This window comes from Canis lupus, chromosome 10 (genome assembly GCF_048164855.1).
Source record: "Canis lupus baileyi chromosome 10, mCanLup2.hap1, whole genome shotgun sequence".
In the NCBI taxonomy this organism is placed as follows: Eukaryota; Metazoa; Chordata; class Mammalia; order Carnivora; family Canidae; genus Canis; species Canis lupus.
Genome location: NC_132847.1, coordinates 30,565,675 through 30,579,963, shown reverse-complemented (window position 1 = coordinate 30,579,963; position 14,289 = coordinate 30,565,675). Strand labels below are relative to the sequence as shown.

Genomic DNA, 14,289 nt, shown 5'->3' with positions numbered 1-14,289 from the left:
TATTCTAAAAACATTCATATATCTTTCCTACTTGGCTTTTGCAGTTCTTCTGTATTTATTTGCTATATCAATATATAGAAGAACACTGTAGATTAAATTTTCCTTATATAGCTCATTGGTAAATGCAGAAATCTGTGAATCTTGTTCTTTTTCTTGTCTAAAACTGGTTAATTATTATAAGATTATTTTTATTGCACTATTTTAGCAGCTACGTAACACTTTAAAAAGAAAATATGTAAGAACATATACCTGTGTTCCATGTTTAGTTTTTCTAATTTTTCAGTGGTGATATATATTTTTAAGGATTTATTTATTTATTTGAGAGAGAGAGAGAGAGAGGGAGAGAGAGAAGTGGGGGTGGACCTGAAGGAAGAAACCCAAGCAGACTCCCTCCTGAGCATGGAGCCCAGACACAGGCTCAATCCTACCACCCGTGAGATAATGACCTGAGCTGAAATCACTAGTCAGACACTTAACTGACTGAGCCACCCATGTGTCCCTTAGTGTTAATATTTTTAAAATTCCTAGTCTTGGAGTAATATAACCAGAGTTTGAATCCACGTCTACCAGTTTTAGCTCTATAACCTTGAACAATTACTTCATTTCTCTGAACTTCAGTTTTCTCATCAAAAATAATAAGCCTTGTAGAGTTTCGAGGTGATATTTGGTTTCTAGGGCAGCTGTAACAAAATACCACAGACTGGATGGTTTGAATAACAGGAATTTACTGTCTCTCTGTTCTAGTGGCCAGACGTTTGAGATTAAGGTGTGCATGGAATTGGTTCTTTCTCAGGGGTCTGAGGGAGCTTCCAGGCCTCTCTCCTAGCTTCTGGTAGTTTGCTAGCAATCATGGCTGTTCCTTGCTTTGGAGAGGCATCACCCCTGACCCATGCCTTTATTTTCACATCCTCTTCTCCCTGTGGACATGTCTCTCTATCCAAATTTCCTCTTTTCATAAGGATACCAGTCGTAATAGATTAAGGCTTAAGCTAGTGATCTGATCTTAAATAATTACATTTGCAAAAATCTTATTTCCAAATAAGATTACATTCTGAGGGTTAGGAATTCAACATATGGATTTTTGTGAGATACACTTCAACCCATAACAGCCCTATGAATTAGTTATTGGACAGAAATATTTTATAACTTAATAAGTAATAGATAATCATCATCATAAACAGTTGCATATGTGGCATAGTCTGCTGTGAACTTTGCATGTATTAATTTTAGTACCCAATTAGATAGATATGGAATTACCCCATTTGCCAATGAGTAATTTGAGGATTAAAGAAGATTCAGGAACTTGTTTTGTGGTCATAAGATTGGTAAGCAGGAAGGCAGAATTTAAATCCAAGCTCCCTGCCTACCTTAAACCATCATTAAATTGAAATTGATTTCCAATTTCAAATTAATAATTTGCCTTTTGTGACAGGTTTAATGTCTGCTAAATTTTTGTGCCCACCAGGTGCTCAATAAATAAATAGAGGCAGGAAACATAATCATTCATTTATTAATATCTTTATGATAAATCTTTATTTAAGAATTGTATGAATTTACTTCTGAAAGACTTGGCTATTAGATTATTCCATTACAAAAGTACAAAACATCATTTAGATGTTAAAAAAAAAAAAGCTTATCTGAAAGTAGTGAAAGGAATATCTCTTTTAGAGGTTATTATACTTGATTCACTAAATTTGGCTCTAAGTTTTTAAACCACAAATTTAAATATAGGACTCCTTGATGACTTATAATTTTTTTTCCCTGACACTAGGAAGATTTAGGTATCTGAGATACCAAATACTTTCTGGAACTAAATTCAACCAAAACATAAGAATCCTTGGGAATCATGAGAATCCTTATATTCAGAACACAGAAGACAGACAATAATCCCTTGGCTATAGTTTATTGATAGAGAACTGATGGTTAAATGAACCATATTTTGGTTTTCTGTATCACCAAGAGACATAGTATGACATAAGCCATAACTCAGTTAAGGTAGGGCTACACCAGGGGCAACTGAGTTAATGTGGGACTATAAACTTAGAAAAATCTGGATGAATTGAGCCACTGATGCATTAGAATAGTTGCTCCAAATCTCAGAGCATTTTTATATTATTTCCAAGAACCTTGTATAATAGTACTTTTACTACTCATTGATTGAGAAGATATAATGACTTGTGCCTGCCAAGATCAATAGGCTAAGAAAACCTTCCAAAATAGCACAATGATTTGATCTGTTCCCTAGGCTTAATTAACAAAAAGCCATTTGATGTTAGTGGACACCTGCCAAATACAATGATGTTAGTCCTAATATAATTAATGCTGAGGTGCTCCTTTTTTTTTCTTGCTGACTAACTATTTCTTAGGATCATAGCTAGGCAAAAACATAAAATCATTATGAAATATTCCTCTAGAGAGATTACAGAAAATTTGAGGATATAATTATTTTAACTGCTATTTTATCTTTACCAAACCTATGACAATTTACTTACCAAGATGTATGAATTTCTTAAGTATATTTTAATTTTGTTCATGCAAAGATACAAATTTCTATGTCTTCTATATCTGAAAAATGTTCATTTCATTTTTTATCTTTAATTCCCTGGCACTAACAGTTCTATTTTTGTTTAAAATTGGACTATGAAGAAACAGTACTTAGTAACAAAGTGAGTTTAAGAGGAAAGTTGTCACTTTTGAACTCATCTAAGATTATTGTTAACATATTGATGTAAATGGAGGATTAATATTAAATTATGTATTTCTGATAATATAGAAAATCAAAATAGAATCTGTTTTATAGTCAATAATATTCTCTTTAATCATGAATATTCATACAGTTAACAATATTAAGTAATTTTTAAATGGTTTTAGATATGAAAATAATATTTCGGTTAAAATATTATTTTTTAGAAACATGAATTCATCTTCCAGTTTTTCCATAGCTTTACCACTGGTATTACAGTCACTTGCTGCTAGTTCACCTTAAAAATATGGAGAATGTAGTATATGGCCATAGTCAAGGGAAGAATTTATATTGTACTAGAAAATGATTTCTTCTATTAGAATACACATTTTGAAAGAATGTCTTTTTATATAGTTTTCTTGTATAGATAATTATAATAAGAACATACAGTAACTGTACTATATAAAAGACAAATAAAACTGTGATAAAGAATATAGTAAATTACATCTAAGACCTAATGCCCTAAATTATTGCCTGATGTTTGTGCTAATTGGAGCCATTCTAAATCTGTTAAATCCCAATGTCTTGTCTTTTTTCTTTCTTTAGAAAGCATATCTGACCTCTAATTTTTCTGCACATTTAATAGATTCTTGGGAAAAATCTATGGATTGCTATGTGTATACCTTTCTCGGCATAGGCTTTTGGGAGGAAAAGAATTATGTATATTTACTAAATAAATACTGAATAACACCAACTTTAAACTTTTTGAAGAAGCTAATTCCACTCCAAATTCTGGGCATTGTAAAATTGTTATAAAAATATCTATGACATTTAGAGACATTATGTTTTAGATTCCTAGAACTTACTAAATCATTTTATTAGTGTATGTCAACAGGCCTAACTGAGCAAACTAGAAAAAGATTGATTTCCAATTTCCCAAGTTATGAATCCAATTTAAATGCATTCTTAAAATAGTTTTAGCAAAGGAGCTAAAAGGAATTTGAGTAAAGGAGCTCTGGATGTAAATACAACTGTAATAAAATTTAACTTTTCACATTGGTATCTAATGACAATTGAGAGTAAGATGTGTGCAGGTGCTCATGTGTTAAATACTTACTTATCAATGATATGTTTTCGGCACTTACAAATCAGACTCCTTGTTTTGAATTTTGTTTTGTTTTACTACCTCTAAAATTCTGGCCATTGTTTTTATTGTTGTTATCATTTATTAAAATGCTAAATACATTTTTAAATATATTTTAGCAATAATAGGTTTTCTAGTCTCTGATAATATTTTGTATTTGTAATATAGCTAAATGAAATTGTTGGCTAGACATTTACTACATTTTAACCCTCTTTAGAAATATTTCCTAAATTTTACTTAAGTGTCTATCTCTAATATTATTAGCATTTCAGGTGACATACAGATTTTACCTCCATCCTTCATTCATTCTCCATTCTCTGTCTTTGAGTTGCCTTCAGATATTTATATGGAGTATGATAGTAGTACTACTCAAATACTTTATATTTATCAATACGATCATAAGCTTATTTTAGGGAATTGATAACTCATATTTGTATTTCCTTGTGGACTTTAAATAATCAAGAAGGAAACTATAATGTTGACACCATTTACAGAATACAAAGATTTCTTAAATATAGTTTTAAGGAAAAATTTTAAGTTCTACCCGCATTTTCTCTGTCCACATCTAAATTCTAAATTTGGTTTATGGTCGATATGATTACATCTCGCTTTTTAATGTAGAATGATTGCTCTGAAGTTTCTAGATAGACTTTTAAAATTTTTCCCATGATTTTCCAGAATCTCAGAGTTCCCTATAAAATTTGTGTTCAGTTATTTGGTGAGAGAAATACTACAACCCAGAAAAGCTCTTAAATAAAAGTAAAATAGACACAGACAAACAAGAAGTGAAGATAAAAGAATGCCAGTCGGTTTGAGGTGTAAAGACTGTGAAAACATTTGTGGAGAGAGAGAGAGAGAGAGAGAGAGAGAAAAGGTGTTTTTTGTGTTTTAAAAAACACAAACATACATGATAATAGAACCTGAAGCCACAGTAATTGATATCCAAGTCTAACTGACAGAAGATGAAGTACTCCCTGTGTTTCTAAATAATACAGAGAAATAAAACTGGGGCTCCCTGAAGTGATCCTTCATGTACATATATTATGATCATTAGGACAACTGTGTTTGAGGAATGTAAACATAAATCCATTAATTTCATAGCTGTTTTTCTTTTACTTTGATGACTCCATTTTATTGTGGTTGTTTCAACTATGGCTAAATGAGGAAGCATCTCCGTAGGTGAATCTTCAGTTCCCAGGGAGGTGGCACCTTAAGGTGTTTATGAATATAGAGACTGATATAATACAAAGGTCTTTGACAGCACTTGTCCATTTGCTGGATTTTGCCTGTAGACATATTTGTCTCCTATCGTGTTTTTCAATTAATTTCAATTAATTCAGTTAATTTCCAATGGTTAAAAATGGAAAGATTTTACTTAGAAGGTAAACTTCCGTTGAAAAATCAGTTCAGGCAAGCTTGGACCAAAATTGCACAAAGCCTTAGTCTCCTGGCACTGAACATTACCAAGGCCTACAGGTGGCTAGGCGCACTTCCACTGGCCCCAGACCCCACTGATCTCTGTACTAAGTGATCTCTCTGCCTGATACCTCTGGACATCCATATTTCTACCACAAATTTAACGTCTAGTAAATTAAATTACCCTCCAGACCACTTCGAAAGAAGGACAAGATAGAAGAAGAGGAGAACCTTGTATATATATTTAAAGTCGTTTGACCACTGCTTATTTTGTCCAAGAATAAAATGGACAGTACACCCTCTGATGCTTCAAGCCTGTTTAATTCGTTATTTAGAAGGAGAGGTGTCTTAATGCATTGGAGGCTCAGATGAAGTTTGTGTCACTACACAAGGATAAAACATGGAGACCTACTGGGAATTTGTTCAAGACAAATTAAAAGCAAAAAAGTAAACAGTTTAAATAAGAAGAAGTTAATTAGATTCCCAAGATGTTTTCAATCAATGTCAATTTATTATTATCATTAGTCCGGGAGGAAATACATAACAAGCAATAATTATCCTGAGAGCAGCTTTCAGTTCTGTCCCTGGTTTTAATTCTTGACAATACTGTGTTCCAGTTTGGGGTAAGTCAGGAGTTACCATAAGGCTTTCTTCCTTCCCAGGCTGGTGGAAGTTGGGAGAAAGAAAAAAGGAAACAAAAGTGGAGAGAAGGAAGTGACCACACACATATGCATAAATATGCATTTTTAGGCTGAGAACCCTTTTAATCCTCTGAATATTAAAATCCAATCATAAATTCCCCATCTGTCTGATTGTTCTTGGCTTCCATTTTTGCTCCTGCCAGCGTTTTTGGTATTTACCTTTTAGAACTAATGCATTCTCTATTTGCTTTGCTATTTTCCTGTTTATTTTTCCCTCTGTTCTCCCTTCTCTGCTCTTGATCTTTTATCTTCTTTTGTCTCCATTTCTCGGTCTGGATGATTGCCTTAGGTATCTCACTAGGCAAATACTTACAGAGAAAAAAGAAAAGAAAAAAAGATACCCTGTTTAGAAAGTATGTTCACAGAGGCATCAAGTTAATGAGTATCTCAAGGCCTGTGATACAAAAGAGGAGAAAAGATGATGAATGCAACTAGAAATAAGAAGCACTGACTATTGATCCCCCCTTATGCATAAGTCCAAACATGAGAGTGTATGCCTGCACATGCAGGTACATACATGCACGCACACGTGTGTGCATGCATGAGCGTGTGTGTGTGCGTACACACACACACACACACACACACTGTTAGCACCCCAGAGAGAGGAATAAAATAGGAATACTGGAAACTATTGTGGTAGATCTGTTTAGACTTCGATCTCTTTTTAAACAAAAGACTTTTTTTTTTTAAGTTGTATTACAGAGAGATGGCTACAAAAGAAAAAAAAGTAAAACCTTTTATATTTCCAAAGATCTTCTTACTTAGGAAAATTATGCTTTAAGTATTACTTAAGAAATTGAAGTCTTATGTTAGCTACAAAGTATATTTTTTCTTAAGTTTTTCAATGTTTATGCCCATTCACCAAAAAACACTTCACATGTTCTTTCCCCTCTAGTATAAAAGTATTATTGTTCTGTTTTTCATTGAATATGCACAGAATTTTCATGTTTACTTGTGGGAATACGGGCATATGGTCAGCTATCAGCCTTTAAGACATAACACAATATCAGGGGTAATGACACAAATATTTAATTTGAACCAATCAGAGCAGACATGGGCCAAGGACCATGTAAGGTTAGCTGGACTAGTGATGCCTGAGCTCCATGAGTCTTATGTATAAGGGATAGAGGACTTAATGGGATTTGGTGTTAACTAGGACGTTGGGGTTGTAAAACCTATTCTAATACAGCATTTGAGTAAAGTGTTTTAAACTAGATAGAAGTCTCATCTTTTAATAGATCTGATATAGAGCTCTCCAAGTTGTCTATTACAAGGGTATGTGACTAATATGAGAATTATGGATAACATCTGTTAAATTACTGCATTTCTGATAATAAATGTATTCTTTAAACTTTTTTATTTGTGTAGTAAATTTAGCTCCATCTTACTATGGACAGTATTAAGTTCACTTTAGGCCTAGTATACTAAGTGATTTAAAAAGTCAATTAGGGATTAGAAGTAATTATTTGTAAGTGATTGTTTTTTTTCTTTAACCTCTTTTTCAAAATATGGGTTGGTAAGAAAAAATGCAATGGGATTCTGGATTACCAGTAGGTTTTGTTCATGGAGCAAAGGTGGGATTTTATAAATCTAATTGGAAATAATTTTGAAAGTTGAATGTAGTGCTAGAGAACAAGCTCTCAGTTGTAAAATAACAACAATGGTGTTTCTGTATTTAGCACTTGTTATGATTTGACAATATTTATTCCAAGTGGATTGTATGAATTGTCTCGTTTATTACTTTTACCAGTATTATGAAATAAGTTTATTGTTCTTAAGATCACATTTAGAAACTGATCTATTCTATATTTGTTAATTCTACTATATCTTGTATAGATTTTAAATTGATCAAGGACAAGTTCAGTGTTAATAATACTCTCATCCGTTGAAGGAGGGAAAGTAGACTATAACAATGTTAAGAGACCTAGCACTTTATTAAGTTGATGTATGTGGACACATTTTGAGAGGTTTAAACAGATGCACTAATGGAAGGGTTTTCAAATACTCAAGGTGATGATCAGCTCAGTCCTCTGCCTTCCTGTTTTTAGTGCCAGGGCAACCACTAAACTTCAAAGCTGAACCTGAGTCAGAAACAAGTATATTACTGTCTTGGACACCTCCACGTTCAGATACCATTGCCAGCTACGAACTGGTCTACAAGGATGGGGAACATGGCGAGGAGGTAAGGTCATTTGCTTCTTATCATTCACTGCACTGTGGCGTGACTCTACTTTTGTGTACTTGCCCAAGTTCTGCCAAAAGGTCAGATGTCTTATAGAGCACTTAGGTTGAAAAATTTACTCATCCAAAAAGAAGCTTGACCAAAAAAAATCAGAGTATTGATTTCAAGCCTTTGGAAGGTGAAGTGGGGTAAATGACCACAACAAAACAGCTCCTGTCCCTATTTCCAGGTTCCCAAACTTCATCTGAAAGTATCTAAAGGAATATACCCCATGAGACTTAAGGACTTCCTTTATTTCTCTTCTGCATTATAGTACTTGAGTCATATGCCGACATGTGACTAAATGACCTCCAAGGCTTTGGATATATGGATTTGTCCAAACTGGTTCAGAGAAAGAGGCTGTGCAGCAAATGTTAATTTCTATTCCAAGAGTTCTTTGATATTTATAGGAGTATATGTAATGTCTGAGTGTGCTGTGCAAATAAGAAAATGGTACATTGAAGAAGTCTGACCATTGTTGATAGTTACTGAAAAGAGAAACAAAGTCAATATAACTAATATATATATTGACAGATATAGCAAGGGTTTCACATATGTTAACTCATTCAGTTCTTACAATGGTGCTGTGAGTCAGTCTCTACTTTTAATTGAGTTCACATATAACAAAATGGGGCACAAAGATAAATCCCTCAGCTCTCACACTATTGAATGACAGAACTGGGATCTGAAAATCGAGGCATTCAGGTTCCAGAACCGATCTTTTTAAGGATTTGGGTCTACTGCCTCTTGGGTGTACTTTGTATAAATTACAGAAATCAGTATCAAGATACATCCAACATTTTCAGAATGGGAATATATGATAGCAATGAATGCAATTCTTTTGTTCCTGTGAAATCCAGTCTGGAACACTGGGACAGAAATGTTGGTGAAACTATATGTGAAAACTCAATCCACCTAAGTCATTTTATTATACTTCTTAGTATTCTTTATCTTAAAAAGATCTTCACAAATCTAGGCAGCCCTTGACTTCTAACAGAAATATCTTTTTTAAAACACTCACATAATAAATGAAATATTATCAGTTAACTTATGGTATATCATTCTGAATGCTAAAATAAATTAGTATGTTCCTATACACTTCTATCTTATTACAGTTCTTTGAATTGAGCAGAATCTCCAAAGACCAGGTTCTAAATACAGTGCTTTTAGAGTTAGCTAACAGAGCCAATATGAATTAAGCACTCAAGTTATGTAATTGAAATGCTGCTATAACTTAAAGTACTCATGTCAACACTGTTGGTGTTTTTATTAAGACATAATTCAACATTAATTTATTTTAAATCCTTACCACTACCCAACTAAAAAACAAATAAAATACAACAGTGTAGGAGAGTGGTACTCCTCTGAGAATGCTATAGATGTAGATGCTTGAATGTTGGCACATCTACTCTGTTTTACAGTTGTTTCTTTGGGGATTCCCTTTTTACTTACCATTTGGGAAATCTAAAATTTCTGAAAAGCTTTTGTGTTTGTGAGCCAGAATATCCTAGGGATGCTTTCTTTTACTTTTATATTTGAATTCCCCTTGAATGATTTCTGTTTGTGTGAACAGCAAACTCTATTCAATGAGAAGCCTTAAGATTATTTATGCCAGTACTAGATTACATATTAGTGGATATTTTTAGGCTTACTTAAACAGGCTGATGTTCGATATGAGATTGATTACCCCTATATAGCTCTGTTTTTGCTAAAACACAAGTCAATTTTAAGCATGAAAAGTAAGAGTTCTAATATTCAATTAAAGAAACCTTATTTCAAAAGCTCTTTATGATGTTAAAATTCGCGGAAAAGTTTGTGATTTTTTTCCTCCAACTGTGTGCTCTATAGTCACAAAGAAGGTTTTAAAATTATTTTATTTTTATTTATTTATTTTTTTATTTTAAATCAGTCTAAAGTGATGATACAGTCTCATATAACTTATCCAGCTTTCTTCAGTGACTAACCCTCTGGTTTTTATCCCATCAGAATTCTGCAATTTCAGATCTCGTGTAGCAATGTCATAGAAACCGTACAGTAGTTTCTGTTGCTACTTTTGGCCATATCTTTTATGCCTCTATTTAAAATGCATAAAGTCATGGGAGATGAGCTAGACAATCTCTTCAGTTGAAATTGCACACATTGGCCATGCTCCAGTGCCAGGGGCAGGTGTCAATTGCTATTGTGGGCTTTGTCACAGCAACACATGCACCATAAGGTACAACACATTTATGGGTAGTGGCCTCTCAACCTCTCTCTTATTTGATGCATTTGATAACTAGATCATCATTAGAATGATCTCTGGTTTCCATTGTTCTAATTGCCTTACTTGTTGTATTAATTTGCTTTTTAAACACTGATGGTTTCCTTCTGTAATTCCCCTGGTAGAGTCCTAGATACTCACTGTTGGTTCTGTTTGTGATATTTTGATGATTTTATAACCCCAATGGCAGAAACTGGAGGTTGCAGACAGTGTGATAAAAATATTTGCATGTATCTTAATAAAAATGACCCAGTCCTTTTGTTACTTATCCACAGCAACGAGTTACCATTGAGCCAGGGACATCTTATAGGCTGCAAGGGCTGAAACCAAACAGTTTGTACTACTTCCGTCTGGCCGCACGCTCTCCTCAAGGCCTGGGTGCTTCCACAGCTGAAATATCAGCCAGAACCATGCAGTCAAGTAGGTGTCTCTCTTTGCTTACTTTTTGCCCTTTCTCACCAGGAGGTATTGTGGCCTTTTATCTCCACCAACAAACAATCAGCTAATTAATAATTTTTGACAATCAGTAGTGTCTATGCTACTAAGCGTCCACTTTGGAGATTACAGCCATGATCTATTTTGGTTTCCACCTTGGTCCAAATAGCAGACCCCATTCTCCCACTTCCTAAGCTGAAAGAAGTTGAAAGGGTTAGGAGATTTCTGTAAGAAAAATCAATGAGAGTTCCACCTGTCCTGTGTAGTGATTTTTAACCCTGTAAAGCAAAATTCTGGTTGAGAACACTGCCAAATAATCACAAGAGGACTTAACAAACTAAAGAGGTAACAAAGAAAGACCAAACTTGTATGTTTTTTAAGCACACAGGTTTTTTTTAAAGTTTATTTATTTCTATTTATTTATGTCTGTCTGTCTGTATGTATGTATGTATTTATCTTAGCGGGAGTGGGGGTGCTTTGGGAGGGACAAAGGGAGAGAAAGAATCTTAAGCAACACCCAGTGCAGAGCCTGATGCATGGCTTGATCTCATGACCTGAGCTGAAATCAAGAGTTGGTTGCTTAGTGGATGGAGTCCCCCAGGTGCCCCTAAGCATACAGGTTTTAATTTTGGTAACAAACAGGTTTTTATTTCATATATTTGTTTCTACTCAGAGAAAAGCTCAGCTCTTGTGACTAGTTTGTTATTAACTCTGCAAGTAGTACATGTGGAAATTTGGAACATGTGTAGAAAATCTGTATTTGGGCAAATTTAGGAACAATGGAATAATCACAAGTACATTTGCAATCCTAAATTGTATTTTGTTTCCTCAGGTTCAATTTCTTTTGGAACTGTTACCTTAAAGCATAGTTGTGTTTATCACAATGGGGGTTTATTGTGTCCAGGCAAGATTGCTTTGTGTAAAGCATTGTATGGAAGTTTATTTTTGGTGGAAAGTTTGGTGACTCATAGTAATAGTATTGTTTGCTCTTTATTAGTATGTTTCTATAATTAGTCTATTAAACTACCACTTACCTTGAATTGAACAGCTTTATGGAGTTATTTCCCTAAGTATTTTTTTTGATTCTTCATACTTTTTATGTGATTTTTGATGTAGTAGTAGTAGATATGTATAATCTCAATACATTGAATTTTATAAAGGGATGCTCTGCAGACCTAAATTTTAGACCTATCAGCAACCATGAAATTTATGGATTTTTTCAAAAAATGAATTTTCTTTCATATAAGTAAGTCTATTTTCTATAGAAATTTAAAATCTTTCAGAATTTTTTGAAGATAAAATTTATATTCTTTCTCTTTCTCAAAACATGGCTGGTGGTACAAAAAAGTATTAGGATCCTATTACTTAAACCATGAGTGATTATACCCTATTCCCATAAAGTTCTCTTTCTTTAAAAAACTGAAGCATGTAAATTAAGCATGTAAATTAATGCAGTTTTGTATTCTGCTTTGAAATCCAGGCAGGCTAATAAGTAATATCATAGAAGACAACTCTTAAACTCAGATATTTAATTAAAAGAATGTGACATGCTTCAATATTCTGTTTTGTGTGGTTTACAAAACAGACTTTTTTGCATACATACATACATACCTATTTACATACATAGAGATGGAATGGACATTTTATAACCACATCAAAGCTTATCTACTCAATTATATTAAAGTAAAAGGTTCAAGAGGTGTTGAATATATTCTCACAGAATAGGAGGTCTGAAGGTAGCAATGTAGTAAAAACCAAATCAGCTTTTTAAAAAGAATTACAAATGAGTCCTTGCTGTTACAAGAACAACTCAATTTATTATGAATAATGATAATGCATATGAAATAGTTTTATAATTTGAAATCTAAGAACCTGGAGTCAGAATCAATAAAAATGACAGATATTCTAGTGATTTTGCAAACCTTACTCCAAACTTATAAGATTGTCTTATGAGAATTTCCTTTTGGTTGGTACAGGGAGCTTTTATTTTGATTGACTGTAATGAAGAAGCCAAGACATATAAATTAAAAAAGACTGATAATCCTATAAACAATTAGATACATCTAATGCTACATAATATTAAGACCCACAAAGTCTAAGGAAATAAAAAAAAAGGCTAAGGAAATACCCAAACCACATATTGACATACACAAAATTAGAAATGATTTACTCATTCTATCATATCAATTGCCTTAAAATAAAGAAATATAGATATATATAGTTATGTATATCTTATCCCCCTTATTCGTTCTTTAGGAATTATACATTATTAACTTTAAAAATAATTTATGATAATGGTTACATTGCTCTTTATTGCTTTTTAAATTTTTCTCAAATAGTAAAAAAAAAAAAATAAATAAATAAATAAATAAATTTTTCTCAAATAGTGATATATTTGGATAATTTGATAAAAAATAATTACTCAGAAAGTGACCATTTTATTTTAGAATGGACAATAAAAAGTTTCTCTTTTAACTCATACAAATTCTACTTAATATGATTACATATGAAATGAAAGAAATTTTGCACATAAGTAATATATTTTCCAGATGGTTCTCAAAATCTTTTTTTAAACAGTTCTTTTTAATGACTATGTTACTGACATTTTGTAAGGGATAGATGATTATTATTGATTTTATCAAAATTTGCTGGTGGAATCTAATTCTTTACTAGCAATGGTGTCTCAAGAAGAGTTACAATAAATTTTTTTTAAAAACTGAAAGCTGACATAGGGTAAGTACAAGTTACAGTCAGAATCAACAAGCCTGACATTACCTTCGGGTAGGTAAATCTTGGACTACATGTTTTCATCCTTTTTGATTCTGCATGTTCACTGTATATGGGCTACAATCAATGCTAGATTAATACCTTTCCTTAAAACTAGTCAGGCTGACTCAGTTTTTCAGATAGTTAGAAAGAATGCTCTTATATTTGGGCTTTTATTTTTCTTTTTTTTTTTTTTTAATTAGAATTGGTGGAAGGGTCTGTAACAGTTATTGCAACTTTTTAGACCTAAAAACCTTTTCACAAATGAATAGTGTATATGACTCACCTCATTCTAGAATGTAGAAGTGAAAGCTTGAAACAGAATCTGTGAAGCATCATCAGACTATCATGTAATAAATCTTCGATATTTACAGCTTTTTTTTTTTTTTAATTGGGTAGTCTGTACAGTAGGGCTGGGGAATTGGTTTAGAAGAAGAATGTAAATTGCAGGTAGGTAATTTTATTTGAGGCTCTATTATCTCAAGGTTTCATGTTCACATATTCCCCCCACCCATTATTTAACAATTATTTTTGGTCATTTATTCATTTTTTGGTTTATTCATATTACTAAGCCAAGGTACATAAATTTAAAATTTTAAGTTTCAAAGCCTTATTTTCATTTTGTTGCCCTTATTGTTCATTTATTTATTTTTGCCTTTTCTT

The 14,289-nt window shown here is 32.8% G+C and overlaps 1 protein-coding gene across 38 annotated transcripts in view; it reads left to right on the top strand.

The window, feature by feature from the left end:
• Positions 1-14,289, top strand: part of PTPRD (protein tyrosine phosphatase receptor type D) — a 2,176,041-nt gene that overhangs the window by 1,992,675 nt on the left and 169,077 nt on the right. For all 38 annotated transcript variants that reach the window (XM_072841294.1, XM_072841327.1, XM_072841326.1 and 35 more), the window contains 2 exons: positions 7,993-8,126; positions 10,701-10,845. In XM_072841294.1, coding sequence (XP_072697395.1) covers positions 7,993-8,126; positions 10,701-10,845 — 279 coding nt within the window. The remainder of the gene's footprint in view (positions 1-7,992; positions 8,127-10,700; positions 10,846-14,289) is intronic.